The sequence below is a fragment of the Choloepus didactylus genome, chromosome 1 (assembly GCF_015220235.1).
Source record: "Choloepus didactylus isolate mChoDid1 chromosome 1, mChoDid1.pri, whole genome shotgun sequence".
NCBI classification, from domain to species: Eukaryota; Metazoa; Chordata; class Mammalia; order Pilosa; family Megalonychidae; genus Choloepus; species Choloepus didactylus.
This window is the reverse complement of record NC_051307.1, coordinates 24572157-24592460: the sequence shown is the minus strand read 5'-3', so window position 1 is coordinate 24592460 and position 20304 is coordinate 24572157. Positions and strand designations below refer to the sequence as shown.

General features: G+C 37.3%; 1 protein-coding gene across 3 annotated transcripts in view; it reads right to left on the bottom strand.

Annotated features, from left to right (window-relative positions):
* Positions 1-2675: 2675 nt before the first annotated feature.
* Positions 2676-20304, bottom strand: part of MRPL39 (mitochondrial ribosomal protein L39) — a 46418-nt gene continuing 28789 nt past the window's right edge. Inside the window, exons 10-11 of one of the 3 annotated variants that reach the window (XR_005216381.1) lie at positions 8751-8903; positions 2676-3033 (exon numbers count right to left, since the gene is read on the bottom strand). Coding sequence is in view for 2 of the 3 variants with exons in the window: in XM_037833196.1 (XP_037689124.1) it covers positions 19488-19535 (48 nt within the window). In the remaining variant the exon portion in view is untranslated. Of the gene's footprint in view, positions 3034-7183; positions 8904-19431; positions 19536-20304 lie in introns of those variants that run through there. The other 2 variants (XM_037833205.1, XM_037833196.1) reach the window with 2 other exon arrangements.

Genomic DNA, 20304 nt, shown 5'->3' with positions numbered 1-20304 from the left:
TCGTGGGGGGTAAGGGGCGAGGGGAAGGAAGGATGCTGAAGGCAGAACACTCCAGCTTCTTTGCAGAGTTCCCTTAGCTGGTAGAACTGGTACCCGTGGCTTGATCCTGGAAGAGCGTAGTTACTGGAGCAACCAGGGGGGCATTTGCCAAACTTATATCTTGGCTTTCTTTTGTAAAACCACTCATTAATTGAAAACAAAAAGTTGGACTTTTTGATACCAACTTCTTCATTTAATAGACGGGAGGACTGCAGATGTTCAGTGAGCTACTGTATTCCTCCCATCGGGCCACGGTGCGCTAGCGCAGATAACTGGGGTTATCTTTCTTTATTCCCGCAAAATCCCTGAGTGCCCTCCACATTTTACAGCTCCCAATGTGGAGCCCAAGTCTTTTTTAATTTTAGATCTTCTAAAAGGGGGATATTGGTATGGTTATGAATAAAACTTAACCTAGAATCACTGAAGTAGACGGCTGACAAAGATGTAAGAAAACCCAATCTGTGTTCAAAATGAGGGAACCGAGGCCCATTGAGGTGAAACCACTTCTCCAAAATCACACATCAGATCCAGAATGCTGTGTGATTTGAAGGGGCTAACGTTCTTCTAATGACACCCATAACTTAGTTTATGTCTCGTGTCCAGTAGATGAGATCAAGTGGAGATATACTTTTTACATATCACTATGTAGACATTTGAAAGCCAAAGTTACTCTATCGTCTTCATTCATCTCTCTGAAGTAGTGCCTCTTTTATCATAAGACTGGTAAAAATGGATGTAAGCATTCTTGTCTAACAAATTGCTTATCTATGGGAACAGTAATACAAGCTATAAAAATGTCAATAGTTTCCCACCTATTGTCTAATTTCAGCACCACAATATTATGAAATTAGCAGGGCAGGTGGTGTTATACCCGTTTTACCCATGAGGACCTTGTGGGTCAGAGAATTTGTGTTTTCTCTTGTAAAGTCAATAGGTCCTTAGTAAATAAAGCTTGCTTTTAGGGGATGTATGGGGTGGGGGGGAGGTGGGAGACCAGCTCCATCTCATTCCCATTATACCTTGCTGCCCCTCTGGTTCTTTGAGGACCAAAGCACATTCAGTACTTGTTTTTGCAGCACAGGCCACTCCTTAATGGCTTATAAAAGCTGAGCTCCCTCACTATGGGTCAGCTCACCCTGGCCACAGGTCCCCGCTTCCTAACCACACATGTGAAGAAAAAGAAACATGACTGCTGGCTGAGTCTGTCAGCTGTTTCAAGGCAGAAGTAGTGTTTGCCAAAACTTCTACTCTTATGTTTATCTGACTAATTATGTGTAAAAAGTATAACATGTTGGTCTTTTAAAAGTTCCTAAATGCCATGTTCTCCTTTTAGGAAGGTCATTATTGTACTCACCCTGTGCTGTCAGTCTGCTAGATACTGGCAAACCAAAGGTAAGCAAGCCAAGCACAGGCCTACCCCTAGATCTTACCAGTTAGAAGAAAAGCTAACAGTACATTTCTATCCAACTTGTTCTCATCTGAATTGCAGTAACATAAATACTTAAAGTAATTAGAATATGTCATCAATTTTGCCATTCTTTACTTTCCACATGCAAACGTGGAAAATTAATAACCTTCCTCTTCATAGCTCACCAGATCAGTCTTCTATGAATCAAAAACTCCATCACACACCCCCAAAAAAAGCCTCAGGTTTTAACTTTTAACTTTTAACAAGCTTTTTCATCAGCTATTTTATGTCATGACTAAGAACTACCATTCAATTTAACAGAAGTTTTTCATTTTGAGTAATAGGTCTCAACCCCCTTTCTTCCTACCTCTTTGGGAATCTAATAGAAGTTGTGAACTCTTTTCCCAGAAATTAATATATACATACATACACACACACACACACACACATCCTCACACATCCTCATACAGTTTTGCATTCAATGTCATTGGACTCAAAGCAATCTTGAATCTCAACCATGGCCCTCTTGGGGGTCAAGTTTCATAATCCCTATTCTAGAGTTAGTGGGACTAACCAACTTGAATGGTGGAGAGTGGTGTGAAGACCCTTTATGTTGCATTTGGACTGAGCACACCTGTCCTTAGCTAGCTGGCATCTCTACATTTTTGTGAGTCATTGGCTGCTACTTAGCTGAAGCCATTGATTTTAATAGCTATTGTTTGGGTGCTAAGTCTCCATTCCACAGTACAGAAGCAGGGTACTGTGGAAAGACTGCCAGCCTGAGAATCAAGGCATGTGTCTTCTACCAACTCTGTGCAAATTCCTATGTCTCCTTTTCCTCATTTCTAAACTGGGTGGCTGGGACTGAATAATTTCTAAAGTCTCTTCAAGCTGGTGAAATTTTGATTCTAGTGTGACTACCAAACACACTTTCATATATCTCCTAAGGCACAACTCACTTACTATGATAATACCCTCTATGGCCAAAGAGAGTTAGAATACGTAAGGACTGGTATAAATTTAATTGACTATCAAAAGCATCATATATGTTTTTTCTTCATTGTTCTTACTGAGTTCAAAACTTACTCATTTCCTGAAATTGGATAGAATTAGAAAGTTGTGAGTTTCTCTCAAAGAAAAATGTTAAAATTTTTAAGTTTCTTTTAATCCCAACTTGCCACTGACAACATCATATACAGACATACATATGTATATATATGTGTATGTGAATATATATATATATATTCTTTTAATCTCAGAATCTTAAGGAAATGCAGTGCTTTTAATTTGATTGCTGCTATATAATTCTCACCAGCTATGAAAAGCTCGAGCTCAGTCCATCAATCGGTGTCTTTGGGCTTACAATATTCCGGCCCTCAAGCAAAACCACATTTATCCTCAAATTAACACATCAGAGCAGTTCAGCATCTTCACTCCTAACTCCGAGGTACCCAGCAACGTGAAAGAACACTTGATACCCAAAAGGTGCAATTACCACTCTTTAGCCTCTACGGACTGCCAGAAAATGAGGCTTGATGTTGGTCAGATGACTGCGGTTTATTTGATTGTGAATATCTGGGCTAATTCTGAAAAATAATAACCATGTGGGGGTAGACAGGGTTAAAGCATTGCTAGAAGAATATCAAACAGATGAATTAACAAAATTGTGAAACTCACGTTTGGATAAGGTGAAACAATGATATACAATGACAATAGGGGTATTTTCTCCATAAATGAGAATGTTCTATACAGAGTAGAGGTTCCTGGTGGTCACAACAAATTTATGGAATCGTTGCTCATCCACCATCAGGTAGGCCAGCATGGAGCTTAAGAACCTGGTGCCAGACTGCCCAGATTCGTAACCCAGCACTGCCTCTTTCTTCCCGGCACTTTTACCTTAGGCTAGTTACTTCCCTGCCTGCACCTCAGTGCCCCCTGTGTAAATGGAGAGGATGATACTAATCCATCTGAAGGCTGGTGGGGTGCACACATGAGTTCATGTAGGTAAAGCAGCCAGACCAGTGCCTCACACAGGCAGCCCTGTATGAGTTTGCTATTTTTACATGTAAATTTGCACTCTTGCATATTTCAAGAAACTAATTTGCACAGGGAGATATAAAAATAGTCTGAGAATGTAAAGTATATATGTACAAAGTGGACTCTAAAAATTCTGTCACAGTAAAAAGTTTATTTTTAAAGTATTTAACTGATTCAGAATGCATTTTTCTCCTTCATAAACAAACAAACACGACTAATCAAATGCTTCAGATAATTATTTCCCAGAAAACATTTGATGTACCTTCATTTGGTGACTTTATCACTTAGAGATTTGGATAAACCAAAGAACTGTTTTAATTTGACTTGTATGTGCTTTTAGATAACCTCTTATTTATACAACTATTCAGTTGTACAGTAGTAAATGTACCTTGACATGTACTTTTAAAATGAAAAGTGCACCATCTGATAGACGTACAGATACCAGGTATTCCGCAAGTGTTGTTGACTGCCTGTTACTATCATAGCTAACATCCATGGTTATGAGCCTGGCAGGGGGCTAAATGTTTTACATTCATTGTCATTTCATCCTCATAATGACCTTTTTTTTTTTTTTTTTCACATTCATGTATTTTTATTGCAATAAAATAGACATAAGTTAACAATTAGTATTGTAACCACTTTTAAGTATCCAATTCAAAGGCATTAATTTCATTCACAAAATTATAAAACCATCACCTCTATTTTCAGAACTTCTGATCTTCCCAAACAGAAATTCTGTATCCATTAGATAATAACTCCTCATTCTCCCTTCTCTGCACCCTGGAAACCTCTAATCTACTTTTTTTTTTCTTTTTTTTTTTTTTTTAATCATCATTTTATTGAGATATATTCACATACCACGCAGTCATACAAAACAAATTGTACTTTCGATTGTTTACAGTACCATTACATAGTTGTACATTCATCACCTAAATCAATCCCTGACACCTTCATTAGCACACACACAAAAATAACAAGAATAATAATTAGAGTGAAAAAGAGCAATTGAAGTAAAAAGAACACTGGGTACCTTTGTCTGTTTGTTTCCTTCCCCTACTTTTCTACACATCCATCCATAAACTAGACAAAGTGGAGTGTGGTCCTTATGGCTTTCCCAATCCCATTGTCACCCCTCATAAGCTACATTTTTATACAACTGTCTTCGAGATTCATGGGTTCTGGGTTGTAGTTTGATAGTTTCAGGTATCCACCACCAGCTACCCCAATTCTTTAGAACCTAAAAAGGGTTGTCTAAAGTGTGCGTAAGAGTGCCCACCAGAGTGATCTCTCGGCTCGTTTTGGAATCTCTCTGCCACTGAAGCTTATTTCATTTCCTTTCACATCCCCCTTTTGGTCAAGAAGATGTTCTCCGTCCCACGATGCCGGGTCTACATTCCTCCCCGGGAGTCATATTCCACGTTGCCATGGAGATTCACTCCCCTGGGTGTCTGATCCCACGTAGGGGGGAGGGCAGTGATTTCACCTTTCAAGTTGGCTTAGCCAGAGAGAGAGGGCCACATCTGAGCAACAAAGAGGCATTCAGGAGGAGACTCTTAGGCACAAATATAGGGAGGCCTAGCCTCTCCTTTGCAGCAACCGTCTTCCCAAGGGTAAAACTTATGGTAGAGGGCTCAGCCCATCAAACCACCAGTCCCCTATGTCTGTGGTCATGTTAGCAACCATGGAGGTGGGGTAGGCGAATACCCCTGCATTCTCCACAGGCTCCTCAAGGAGGCACTACATCTTTTTTTTTTTTCCTTGTTTTTCTTTTTTTTTTTTTTTTTTAACTTTCCCTTCTTTTTTAAATCAACTGTATGAAAAAAAAAGTTAAAAAGAAAACAAACATACAATAAAAGAACATTTCAAAGAGACCATAACAAGGGGGTAAGAAAAAGACAACTAACCTAAGATAACTGCTTAACTTCCAACATGTTCCTACTTTACCCCAAGAAAGTTACATAATATAGCAACATTTCTGTGAACTTGTTCCTACTATATCGATCAGAATCTAATCTACTTTTTGTCAGTATGAATTTGCCTATTCTAGATACCATGACCTTTTTAGTAGGTTCTGTTGTTATCTCCATTTTCAGAGAGGCAACCAAGACTTCAACAGGTTAATTAACTTGCCATATACCACACAGCTAGTAACACTGGTGGGGTCAGGCACAGAACCCAGGCAGGTTGAAAAAGTCAGAACAATGAACAGTCCTAGACCTTTCACTTAGTGATTAACATTTGTCACATTTTCTTTTCCTTCCTTCCTTCCTTCCTTCTTTCTTCTTTCTTTCTTTCCTTTTCTTTTCTTTCTTTTTCTTTCTCTCTTTCTTTCTCTATCTTTTTATCATCTTTATCTATATAAATATCTCTATCTCTATGTATATATCTATATACCGACCTGGCATCTTATTCAAAATGCTTTAGCACATATATCTCCTAAGAACAAAGACATCTCCTACACAACCAAAATACATGATTATGACATCCAAGTGTGGTTTTAAAAAGGGAGCAAAATCTCATTTTTACCTACAACTCCATATGATTATTTCTAGTTCTCTAGCTTTACCTTCTGATGATTATGCTCTGTGGATTAAGATCAAAGCCTGGATTTCTCTAAAGGGCTTCATTTTTAATCTGTAATATCAACAAATCTCACTAATATATTCCACATTTATAAGCTTCTACTAATTTGCCAAGAATCTATTAGTTAAATTTTACAGAAAGGCTCCAGTGCCAAATCCAAGCAAGTTAAGCCAATAGAAATGCCTTTTGAGAACCTCATGCATTCACATTTATTGCATGCCAGCTGTGGATCAAGTTTTGAGGTAAGACCCAGTCTCAGCACCATAGAGGAGACACATGGAATGAGTGTAATGTGTGAGTGCTCTGATAGAGGATGCAGAGAGCAGTAATCACCTTGGGGTTACAGGGTGGGGGGCACACAGGAGCCAGATGGAGAGCCCAGCCTCCAGGAGTTTGTCATCAGAAAGATAGAGAGGGAGAAAGAGAAAGAAGGCAAAGGGGCAGTAAGTAAGATGGGCAAGTCCATAATTGAGGAACAACTTGAAGTAGATATACATGTATGTATGAAGTTGTGTTTAGAGATGACATCTTGTGAATCACCAAATGTCCCCCTCATTTGGGATGTTAAAGGCATTGTGTAAAATGCTATGGGGTGTAAAAAGTAAACAGTACAGTCTTTGCTTGTAACACAGGGTACCCCATACATGTAGCAGCATAAGAAAACTAATTTTTAAAAAGGCAGAACAAAACCTTTGGTTCACAGAACTTGTTCAGTTTGTCTGACATAGTTCTCAATACACAAATTCTTCTTGGCTTAGGGCCATGATGGCCTGTAGAAACAGAAAAGTATGAACTATGCCTTGTAGATATAAAAAAGTGAACCTTTCCTATGATGCCAGACATCTGTACATATGTACAGACCCTGTACATAAAACTAAGAAACAGGTAACAGTGAGGTAAAAGTTGTAGAGCTGAGAGTGAATACTATGAACTAAAGTGAAGAAAGGCCTCTTGGAGGGGTGGCCCTTAAAGGATGGACAGAACACTGGGGCTTGATAAGTTCCATCCCTTTTTTGATCTGGGGTGGGGGGGCGGGGAAAGTGAAGGCTATCAAAAATATCATCTAAATGCAAAAGAAAATTATTATTAGAAGTCTCTTATGGAAGTATGTTATTAGAAAGTTAAAAGTTATTAGGAAGACATTTTTTTATAAAGATGGAAGAAGTTATGGCCATAATGTAAGGCAATATACTGCATCATTCCTTGGAGTTCTCTCACTCCCACCCCTTGTTTTTGTTTATATTCATTTTATAACATTTTACCAGTGTCAAGCCTGAAGCTGAGCTCCTGTGAGGGAGTCCCTCCTTTGCAATCCCCTGATCCAGGGGAGGGAGCTAGACTCAGGCTGGCTCTGTTCCCCCCACCCCCCACATCCTTACCTGAAAAGTGAAGGTAGTAATCGCTATCCATAATAGAACTATTGGGATGGTTATTTAGTTTGTAAATAAATTCCACACGGTGTTTCAGGAAAATATTTCCTTGTTTTGAAATTGAGTAAAGTAGAATAATCCTTTAAGGACAATATCCCATCCTTTTTGTGCATTCGCAATTTAATCATCCCTCAAAATAATAATGTTTCCAGAGTGATTCTGTGATATCCATATCTGTTTTCTTCTGAGACCATTTGAAAGTATATCCCACTTTTAGTTTCATGTGTTAATGTTATTATTGGCTTATATCTTTAAAACCCTCATTTTCTAAATTCTCAAAATACAGAAAGGTATGTTGTATTAAAGCTGTGTCATGTAAACTGATCTTTTCAATAAAAAGCTATTAATTTAGAAATATCAAGAGATCTTAGATTTTTAAGGAAATAAAATACTATGACAAAGTGAGTTTATCATGTGCTGTTTGGGGGGGGAGGTGGTTGCCAGCCATGACTCACACAGGGAATTTTTCTTAAATGTAAAGTTGATAAGAAAAGCAATCTCATCATTTGCTGACAGTTCAGGCTATGGGTTATTTCTTCAGAACAAGCCATTTTACTTTTATATATCGCACTTGTGTGTTTTCAATACCCCAGTGGATTATGGTCTCAATTGGTAGCAGGAAGGTCACATCATTCCTTTTAAATGATGGAACTCATGTGAATTCGAGAGGAAATATAAAACTCTTTGCCCCACTTCCTGACAACACACAGATTGACTTATCTTTAAAATCAGTTGCTGTGATGTAACACAGAATAATCGTATTCTAAAGAAAACGTGATAAAGAAACTTTGCACGAATAAACACACTTTAGAAAACCATTCACTTAAATGTTTTTTTGTCAGAGAATATTGAAGATCTTTATGAAGAATAACTGAGAAATTAAACACTTAATATGAGCTTGTATGGCATGTAGAGAGTTTGAAACAGAACTGAACTAAAACTCAGGTGATGCTCTTTTAAATACTTATAATTGTGGCTTTTTTGTGGTGAACATGAAAAGAATGAGCTCTAGAACTATTTTGGGCATATCCTTCTCACCTTTCCTCTAAATCACTTGTGTTCTCTCCCATTCTTCATCCCCATTAAAGTTTACCTACCCTGGAACCACCTTCCTCAGTCCTTGATCTCTGTTTTCAATGACTAGCTAACTAACCTAATAAACACGTCTAAGTTAAGGTGCCCATAGGAGGGGTGTCAACCCACCCTTTTCCTCCTTCTCCAAATGACTTATTTGCATTTCAAAAACAGCCTACCTGAGATGTCACCTGCCACCTTGGTTCTCTCACCCAAAGGTAATGGTTGCAATGGTAAGATAAGTAGAAGGAAAGGGGACCACTAGGACAGATGAAGTTTTAGGAAGGCAGGTCTTTGGAGCAGCATTTTTGCAGCCATCTTCATTTTTGATCCTAGGTCAAAAAGTAATTAAGAAATTGTTGTTATTCCAAAAATTAACTATGTCAAGTTCAAAAAGTTTACATTTTTTAATGTAAAGCATAATTACATTACCTTTCACCTATTAAAATGGCTTTCGAGCTAGAAATTGTATTGCATAACATCATGCCTTTCAGTGAAAATAGGTGTACATTCACTTTTTAACAACAAACTAATAGTTTCCAAGTATTTGTATATTTTAGGGTAAATGAAATCAGAGCTGTCACATGATAACTTTGGTTATGAAATTCAAACACTTGTTTTTTTTTTTTTTAAAGAAAACTTTATGGCCGTTTTTGGACTGCAAATATTAAGTGGTTGGTGCTGAGAATAAGTAGCAAAATTAAGAAAATATATAGAGATGTAACATTGTAGAAGGAAATAACATCATGATTCATCTGTGGAAAAAAAAAAGATCCTTAGTGGCACACTTAGCACATATTCAACTATGAATACATAGCTGATATTGTCTTTCCTGTTAAATCAATAAGGTAAGAATGAAAGGATATATTGAAATTATCCTATCCACTACCCACCCCCCACATACACAAAAATCCTCAGGAAAGCATAATTTAAGGGACAATGTCCTGTAGTGCTACCTTCAGTTCACTTCTCACTACCAGAGGAAGAGAAGCCTGCCATTTAATGAAAAATATCTGATATTATTATTTCTCTGGTATATGCATAATGCTTCATCTTGGATTTTTATCTAAGGTGAGAAGAAATAGTTTTGATGCCCAAACAGTAATAAATTCTTTCAAGTAGCCTAGATTTACGGTGAAGCTTATATGGACAATGGATATTTCATGTTGTAAGCTTAAAAGTGTTGTGGAGTGAAGAGGTTTTAAGTAGATCCGCAGAACTATCCTAGTCAAGACCCCCAGTCTAATTTATATTGTATAATCCATATAAATTTCTCTTCTATGGCTACACTTTCCAAATTATGTTTGTCACATTGTTATCGCTTGGTTAGCAGCTGTCACTGTTGATTGCAGGGTCTATAATTGTGTCTAATTTTTCCTCTGCCACTCTACCAGCTGGGAAGCTGTACTGATTCCAGAAAGAGCCACTTCATGTCTTATTACTTCATGACTTCATGCTCTGCCCAGTGCTTTGCCTAATAGACTAGCCTTTCTTGCCTGTGATCACTAATTCCCACTCAGAAACATTCTATTGTTGATTGGTTAGCTTTGCTCCTCCTTGCAAGGCCAGTCCAAAAAACTGAAAGCGAGCACAGCTTCAACACTGATGGTTGAATGACTTTCCTGGTCATTCTAAAAGTCTACTATGTATATATATTAAACTGCTCTGAAATATTTTCTCCTTTATTCTGTTTATTCAGGTTAATGTTTTTCATCTATTTATTGTTTTAAATGAGACTTAAGTTTGTGTGGTATATTTAGACAAGTTGTTCATTTCTCTGAAGTTTTAAAAATCTATCCTGCCTGAGAAATCTATATAATACAGTATCACAAAATTTATGTTTGAGCATTGAGAACAAAAGGGGACCTGTCTGATGCTTTTTATTTCAACATACTTTTAGCGTGTGCACTAATAAAATAATAAAATACAATATTATACATTATCAAAAACACTTGTCACTTTTGTGAGTATTCTAATAGGGCAATTCATATGTATAGTAAAAAAAGGTACAAGGGGAAAAATCCACTTATTACACTAATACTTCTTTTAATATCTGTGCCCTGATATTATCTTTTAAAGAACAGGAGTAAATTTATGTGTAGAATAATATGCAAGTAATTCACCTTAAGTACTAATTAGATATATATCTTTAACAGAGGTTAAATTATTTCAAGTTGGGGAAGAAATAATACTAGGAAATTAATACATATTTATTGAGCATTTGCTATGTCCATGCTACTGTGGGGGAAAAAAAAGTCCCTATTTTTATTACAATCTTTGTTGACTGAAATTATGTAAAATGAACTAAAATCCTGAATTGACAGTTTAATTCAAAGCTTTTCATTGCATCCTGAAAGTAATTCATCTCAGAAAATAGCAAAATTTAAAAAATACTGTCAGTAAGAAAGATGTATTTCCTTGGTTTGGAAATTTCCAAACCACGATATTCTGCCCTGTCAAAATATATTCATTGGGGAATTTTTAACTTTATTCATTTCTTTTGAACTTAATCACATTTTTACATCTACCTGGTTTCATTATTAAATAAAAGAGAAGGTGATTCCCCTTTTGTACTGAAGGAGACCACATACTTGAATGATACTCTAACTTCTAGGTTCTGCTATAGTAACAGTGAAACCAGAAGCTTGTGGGAGAAATGCCACTTATCTGAGAGAGTAAAATCAGACTCTTACAGGAAGTATCAAATTCTTCTTTTTCTTTTTTTAATCAACTCTTTGCGGAAGACAAGTAGTTTGAGACACAGAGCGCTCTCTAAGTTATACTTCCTTTACGTAGAACAAAACCAAAGCCACTATGCAGTGCTTTCCCCAAAGGAATCTCAAAATAGTAGCCAGGGACATTTTAAGGTGGATTCATTTGTAGGCAAGACCTCCATTGCCTGTGTCATATTTCCTGGAAGAATAAAGGTAAAATCTCCACTACTTATTACAGAATGAAAATCTAGCCAGAACTCTTCCTTTGTAAAACAGGTAAATTTGCTTTTAACTTCCATAAATCATTAAGTACTATTTTCAATATTTTGGCCTTTCCTTAAGTTACCTAGCTCCCAAGCAAGATATAAGTCAGAAAAGATAATGTGTCAGAACACAAGCTCCCCACCTTTTCATTTTGACATTTGAGGATTTTGAAGAGTGGTTTAAATTTGGTTTTAAAGAAGACAATATTTATTTAGAACTACACAACAGAATTTAAAACAATTTTAAAAAGTCTGAAAATCACCTAAAGGTAAAAGTATCGTCTTTTAATTGCCAATTTCTCCACCATTTTCAGCAAACTACTTCCTAAGATACAATGTTTGTTCCTTAAAAAAGAAAATGAGGAGTATTTTTGCTTTGCAATTTATATTATTTTTGCTTTAAGATTTACATTCGATCGCTCCAACTATAGAACTTGATGTGCATACACAACCCTCTCTCTCTCTTGCAGGTGGTGCAAACCAGGAAGGGGAAATCTGTGGTTTAAATTCTTTATGCCTCATCCTCTGAATTCTGGAGGCTGACTGTAGGCTGTATGCTGTTAATGCTAATCGTGATAGGGGTTTTTACCTTCAACTGACTCCTACATGTTAGCATTAACAGGGTATGATGCCTGTTACTAGCAATCACATGGAACAAATTGCTGCCGTGGGAGGATGACAAAGAAACATGACTCACCCTGCTGGATAAACTTAAAGACTTCAGGCTTTGTTATTTCTTGATTTGCTAATCATGATCTGGTCACTGGGATGTATTGCCTTGAATTAAGTTTTAAGATTAAGGTCATTTAAAAGATTTATCTGTTTGCAGTATTCTGAGTGCAAACATTTTTGTTTTAATCTTCAAATCTACATCTTTTTTTTTATCTTAGAAAATGCATTCATGTCACTTTTTAGTTCAGTGCTATGGTTTGTGTGTTATAACTGTTTATAAGTACTTTTAATGACTCAACTGGAAAAACTATGGGCTAAACACATTCTAAAACAAATTTTTATGATATCTTTGTAGTTATAAATTTAGGACACTATCCTCCAGTTATGTCATGAACAGATTTGGAAATTGGTATTTGTCCCCGTGTTACAATTTTCTAATTAGACATTTTCAGTTGAAAACTAATATTTTTATTTGATTCTTAAAGGGGATTTGAAAGGCTATGACACTAAATTCATTAAAAATCAAATATTGTTAACAGTGAACATGGTAAATGACATCTAAGAGAGCTGACCACCTCTCTTTGTACAAGATACAAAGATTTAATAAAAAGGAGCATATTTGAAATTAAGTCCCAAATCTAGGTTCAAGTACAATATATGAGCTCTATCACAATGGGTCAGAGAATCCACTTTTCCTCTCTGCCTGTTTCTTTATCCATGGAATGTGGATGAACTTAACAAGGTTGGAGCAGGCTTACATTAGAGGATGAGAAACTATTTTGTAAAATATGAACCACTATATTAATAATGTACTAAAATTAATCCAAGAACTTGTCCCCACAATTTGTTAGACAAAAGCTAATGATCTGATTTCATTAGAATTTTAAGATTCCAATTTCTATGCAGTCTTTCTTCATAATTAACAATTACAAATAGTCAACTGTAATTAAGTTAACATATTTAATGTATACTTGTATTGGAAATTCTTCTCAAAAGGTATTTTGTCAAACAGCTATTCACTGTAACCAGATAAATCTCTTGAGCTGTTGTTTTCAGTTGGTTTAAAATAAAATTTTTTGCTATGGCCTTTTTTCTTTTGAGAAGTACCAGTTGTAATTTCAGAAGGTAATTCTCACACACACACACACACACACACAAAGACAATGGGAAAAAGTAATGAGGAGAGTAAGGAGAATGTTCCTGGCTCCTAGGACAAAGTATTCTGATCTAAGGGCATCCCCTTGGCTTCACACCTCTTTCTGTTCAAGTTGTTCTGTGCTGCCAAGATAAATTTCTCTTCTTAACCCATGGAATGAACATATGGCTCCACAGAGCCCCCATGTAGGTACTGTCCCATTCAAGAGTGTTTCTTGGAACTATTCATTTTATCACCACTGTTTATCTAGAAGAGGAGTCTTTGAGTCCCAATTCTTCAAAACCCTGCTTACTGCCTACAGCTGTAAAGTCACGGACTGTTAGGACTGGAATAGACTAATCTATTAGTACCTTCCTACTGCTATAATGAAAAGCTATGCACATCAATGCAGCACTTTAAGAAAAGCTGTGGTGTAACATGCCTTATTTGAAGAGCACTGCATGACAAGTTACTTAATCTTTCTGAGCCTCAGTTTGTTCATCAGCAAAATGTTAAGTAGTAAATACTTCATAAGGATGGTGGGCTTAAATGAGTGCGTGTAAAGCACTCAGCATAATGTCTATTGTGCATTAAGTGTTAAACAAAGGCTAGCTTTAAAGATCGAAAAGATCATCCCAGCATATCTCCCCAGGGACACTCCAGGTCCAATCTAAACATAATCCCACAGTAATAAGCAGAACTGAGAAACTTACCAAGGTTGCTGGGTTTTCTCTGATGCCTAACCCTCCAAGACTTCTAGTTCCTGATCTCTTGGTCTTAGACGGATTCTTCTAACATATCCAATCATTCCAAAAATTCTTGGCGCATGAGTGACACTGGGTGTGCTTGTGTTTGGGTCGGGGGAAGTAAGTGTCAAGGAAGTGTGTGTGTTTGTCTTTGAAGTGACAAACTGCAGGTTGCTGATGAGTAAGTGGGCTCTGTGGGGGATGGGTAGGGAGCCCAGTTTTGTACTCAGAAGACTGAACTGAAAAGTGCCAAACTATACAAGACATGGCTTCCAGAATGGCAAAGTTACTTAGGATCTGACCCACTTCCCCAGAAATGTGCTCAACTGGAGGCCAGCCTCTGTCTCTTCACTGCTAGCAGTTAGAGCCAGTACCTAAAAACTGAAGGAAAAAAGAAAGAATAAAGGGGGGCAGGGGGCGGGTGGGTGGGTGGGGGTGAGAACATAGAATATTAGAAATTTTGTGAATATAGAAGACAGTTCCTCAGAGAAAGTAGGGAAACTTGAAGAGAGAAATAGGAAGCACTCAAAAAAAAGCTGATCCAGAGTGTAGCTCTGTTACTAATAAGGTCTGGAAAACAGTGAAACCAATAAGTGAAACTTGCACAGAAGAGTCCAGCTTTCCATTTCTAAAATTTATATGGAATGAAAAGGGCCAAGACTGGCTCAGACATTTCTGTAGAAGGACTTGATCTGCCAGACATTAGGTGACAGAAAAGCCAAGGACCAAGGATCACTGGCAGTCAGTCCCAGAACACAACAGTTCTAGGATGCTGACACCTCAATTTTGGACTTCTAACCTCAAAACCATTAGCCAATAAATTCCCGCTGTTGAAATTGACCAAAAAAAAAAAAAAAAAAGCAGCTTTCCAATTTGGCTTTCAAATTCTCCCACAGCAATAAAGAAATAATGCTTACATAAAGGTGTTGTGTGTGTGTGTGTGTGTGTGTTACCATTGTGTTCTAACAAACCTAAGTGTCCCAGAATTACTCTTCACCTGACTAAAATGTATACTTTTAACCACCTAAGTAATGGGTTTGAGGTGAATTTCTTAAATGTCATCTCAATGATGTCTTCTCTATCTTTAATCACTATCACTCTTTCACCCTTCTCTGCAATGCTCAGGGATTTTCCAGTTCACTAGCACTCAACTCACTGCATAGAATTGTTTGCTTTGGCACATGAATGACTCCACTAGAGGAAATGATACCTTTGAGGGCTGACCCACCATCTCTAAGGTTTCCTGACATGAGTATACCATTATTATTCCAAGTCCAATTCTAAAATCAGGAACAAGTCTGATACAGAGTATTTCATTTTAACCATACAGATAGGCTCAAAAAGATGATTTTTGGTAAATAAAAGTTCGCTATAGCAAACAAATGACTATAAAGCTCCACATATAGCTGAGGAACTAGGGCAGTGATTCTCACCTGGGAAACTTGCCAAGGTGCAGATTCCCAGGCTTCACCCTCAGAGTTCTGATTTGGTAATGGAGCTAAGGAATCTACATTTTTAACAAGCTAACCAGGTGATCCGGATGCAGGTGGTTCATAAAGCAACTCTGAGAAACAGTGATTTAAACACAGTGCTACTGTTGAAGTGGTAACTAGAAATGGTGCATGGCAGAAATCCTGCAATAGTCTGTGTAATGAGAAATTCTGCAACATGGGCTGGGTGACAGATGTTTTATAGTTGGCTCTTTGGGGAAAAGCAGCAATTATATTTCAAGTTCCATCAGCCTTCCCCACCAAAAACATCCTAACCACCTCAATCAAATCCACCTGTCTTTAAAGTTACCCACTGAAACCAGCTGCCCTGTATTCCACCGCCAGCCACAAGCAAGCAATCTTACAATACCTAGCCCCAAGCCCTCAGCTGCTACTTAACACAAGTAAGGGAAAGTCAGTGAGAAGGGAGTGGGTACAGGTTCCTACCTTGCCAAGCCAGGTGACTAATGGAATAGACACAAAATGCCACTGCCATCCTATCCCACATTCTCACCCCTGTCTGCCCATCTTCAACAATCAGTATACCCAATCTCCACTTAAGAAATGTTTACCCTTTCCCAAATGCTGACAACTCAGCAATTTCGGAACCTCTAGCCCATGCCTAGCACGTAATAAAAGAACTCTGAAAATGAATGCAACCAGAAATGACCTTGCTCTTCTGCCTTCCCAAAGTCCAGTTTGTAGTTCTCTAAAAAGTGCTTTCTTATTTTTCCAGATTATGAGCTCCTGTAGGAGGGGAATATTATTTTAAACTTTTCTGTGTTCCACTCAGCGCAGGGCCTTGCTCACAGCTGCTCAAGTTGAATGGGAAAATGTATCCAATCTCCACTTACTTTAGAAATACAACTTGTTCTGAGGTTGGAAACTGTCTGAACCCGGCAAATGTGTGGGTCCCAATTTGAGGAACTGTTTTCCACCCTGAAGTGTATGGACTCATTACAGACCACTTCCAACATCAATTTTGTTTTCCCAAAATTCTGCAGATCAGGAAGACAGTCAATAACACCATATTCATTTTAAGAAAATTCAAGTATTAGGTGAAAATTTAGTATGTGAAAATTTATTTGTCCTCAATATTTTCTCTCCACAGGCAGCCTTAACAAAACACCCTTAGAGATCCCCGTAGAAATAACGTAGAAATAACGTTTCAGCCTCCCCTGAAATTTCAATACATTTAACCTTTTATGAAATCTAAAATCTTACAGCATAAATTTATCTTAAACAGGATGCTATTGTATTTATCAAAATTTTAAAATATACAAACTCATTGATCTGTAGGTAAAGCTGACAAAATGCAATATACCAGAAATGGACTGGCTTTTTAACAATGGAGATTTATTAGCTTACAAATTTACAGTTATAAGGCCAAGAAAATGTCCCAGTTAAGGCATCAACAGGACAACACCTTCTCTGAAGACCAGTTACCGGTGAGCTTGGACTCCTCTATCAGATAGCAAGTCACATGGTGACGTCTGCTGGTCCTTCTCTTACAGGTTTCATTGCTTCAGCTTCTGGCTTCAGTGGCTTCCTCTACCAGCTTCTGTGGGTGTGTCCTCATCTCTCTGCTTCTCTGGGTTCTTTTCTGAGAGCTTCTCTGGGTGTTTCTCTCTCTCTGTTTTCTGTATGTCCTTTATCCTCTTATAAAGGACTCCAGTAAGAGGATTAAGACCCACCTTGAATGAGGTGGGTCAAATTGAAATAACCTAATCAAAAGGTTCCACCTAAAATAGGTCTGCACCCACAGGAACAGATTAAAAGAACATGATCTTTTCTGGGGTACATAACAGCTTCAAAGCAACACAATCACCTAGAATAATTTATATTTCAGATCTACCTGCACACCTGTGTAACCTTATGTACAAGCATTATTTGTAACAGCAAAAATTAAAAATCAGCCATCAATAAGTGGCTGATGAAATAAACTATGGTATACCCTTAAATGGAATATTTTATATTAAAACATAGAAATTGAATATGTAACACCTAAAACAGAAAATAGGAAGGAAGGGATAATAAGAAAAGCTGGATCAATCCAATATACGGCAGGAAAGGAAAAAAATGAATGCAAAGAAATGGATAGTAAATAGAAAACCAAATATGATAGAAATACATCAGTAATCACAGTGAAGTGTAAATGAATTAAAACTTATTCAACTGATACAGATATGAAGTTTTAGAAATTTACAATACTGTCTTAGTTTGCTGGGGCCAATGTAATAAGATACCACAAAGTAGATGGTTAAAAAATGACAAAAATTTATTGTCTCAGTTTTGGAAATTGGAAACCCCAAATCAAGGTGTTGGCAGGGCCATGTTTCCTCTGAAGTCTGTAGGATTCGGGCAATGGCTTGCCAGCAATCCATGGCATAACTCAATCTTTGCCTCCTTCATATAGCCATCTCTCTCACTCTGTCTCCTATTGATGGTGGCCAAATTTCCTCTCTTTATAAGGATACCAGTCATACTGGATTAGGACCCACCCTAATTCAGTTTGGCCTTATGTTAACTAATAATAGCTTGAAAGATACTATTTCTAAATAGGCCCATGTAATCATTCACAGGACCAAGGGTAAGGACGTGAACATATCTTTTTGGAGGATACAATTCAATCCATAACAAATGCCAAGAATAAAGTCCTAAAAGCTTCCAGAGTATGTTGTGGGGAGAGGGATGCAGAGAACAATTTTATAAAAAGGAAAAAGAATCAAACTGGTATAAGATTTCTCATTAGAAACACCAGATGCTAGAAGATAATCGAGCTGCTTTCCAAGTTCTGATAGAAAATTATTTTTCAATCTAGAATCCTCTAGTCAATCTATCAAAGGTTACAAAACAATGCTACTTTAAACATGCAAGGGCTCACCTCTTAAACACTTTTTCTTAGGGAGAAACTTGAGATGGACATTAGCAAAATGAGAAAGTTAATCAAGACACAGGAAGATAATGGACTCTAGGAAAAACTAGATCCAACCCATGAAACATAGTAAGTCTTCAGATAAAACCCATGCAGCAGGCCAAGGAAGCAAAGGGTTCCGACAGGAATGGGAAGAAATTTTTTGGCAAAATACTTTTCAAAGACTGACAATCAAGGCTTACCCCAGATGTGGGGAAACAGGCATTCTTAGACACTGCTATTTGGCATCATTTGGCAAAGCCTTTTTGAGGCCAAGATCTGGTAGCATCTGCCAATAACTCCACCACCAGAAATCTTCTCCTACAAAACTATTTATATGTGAGGCAGTGTGGAGTTGTAGATAAGAGCATACACCCTGGGGTGAGATTGCTTAGGTTCAAATTCCAGGTTTGCCACTTGCAAGCTCAAGTTCCATGCTGTTTCCTCGTTTACAAAATGGAAACATCTTCTCAAAAGGTTGTTGTAAGGATTCCGTAAGAGGACCCCTGTGAAGGGCTTAGTACAATGCACAGTACATACTAAATACTCAGGTAACATCATTACTTATTTATAAACATTTGCTGTTTTGTACAAGGATGTTTACTGCACCACTGTTTAAAATATCAAAAAACGGCGGGGGGAGGGGTGCGAAATACTATGATTCCATTTATGTTTTCAAAAGATTAGATTTGCAGATATATATATATATATATATATATATATATATATGGAGAAAAAAGAATAAAAGAAGAAAACATGTCAAAGTCAAGTGCAGCATCAGGGAGTGGAAAGGGAAGGGTTCTTGTGTGAAATTTTTATTACGAGCAACAAAAGTTGTTTTATCCTTCAGAGAAAGGGAAAAATAAAGATCACTATAAATCTTAGGAGAAAAAAGGAGAGTTAATCTTCATAAATATACATGAACATCACATAAAAACATTTTATTTTAATTTACTGTACATATTTAAATTTTAGGAAGTTACTAGGTAGATGCACTTTCCTCTATAGGTTTCATTTGATCTTCAGTTACCTGTAAAAATATGAATAGCTTTACTTTTTTTTTTTTTTTTTTTTTTTTTTTTTTTTTTTTTTTTCTGTTAATTTTTTTTTTTTTAATCATCATTTTATTGAGATATATTCACATACCACGCAGTCATACAAAACAAATTGTACTTTCGATTGTTTACAGTACCATTACATAGTTGTACATTCATCACCTAAATCAATCCCTGACACCTTCATTAGCACACACACAAAAATAACAAGAATAATAATTAGAGTGAAAAAGAGCAATTGAAGTAAAAAAGAACACTGGGTACCTTTGTCTGTCTGTTTCCCTCCCCTACTTTTCTACACATCCATCCATAAACTAGACAAAGTGGTGTTTGGTCCTTATGGCTTTCCCAATCCCATTGTCACCCCTCATAAGCTACATTTTTATACAACTGTCTTCGAGATTCATGGGTTCTGGGTTGTAGTTTGATAGTTTCAGGTATCCACCACCAGCTACCCCAATTCTTTAGAACCTAAAAAGGGTTGTCTAAAGTGTGCATAAGAGTGCCCACCAGAGTGACCTCTCGGCTCCTTTTGGAATCTCTCTGCCACTGAAGCTTATTTCATTTCCTTTCACATCCCCCTTTTGGTCAAGAAGATGTTCTCCGTCCCACGGTGCCAGGTCTACATTCCTCCCTGGGAGTCATATTCCACGTTGCCAGGGAGATTCACTTCCCTGGGTGTCTGATCCCACGTAGGGGGGAGGGCATTTACTTTTTAAATAAACACTTCCAGTTTTCCCCTTC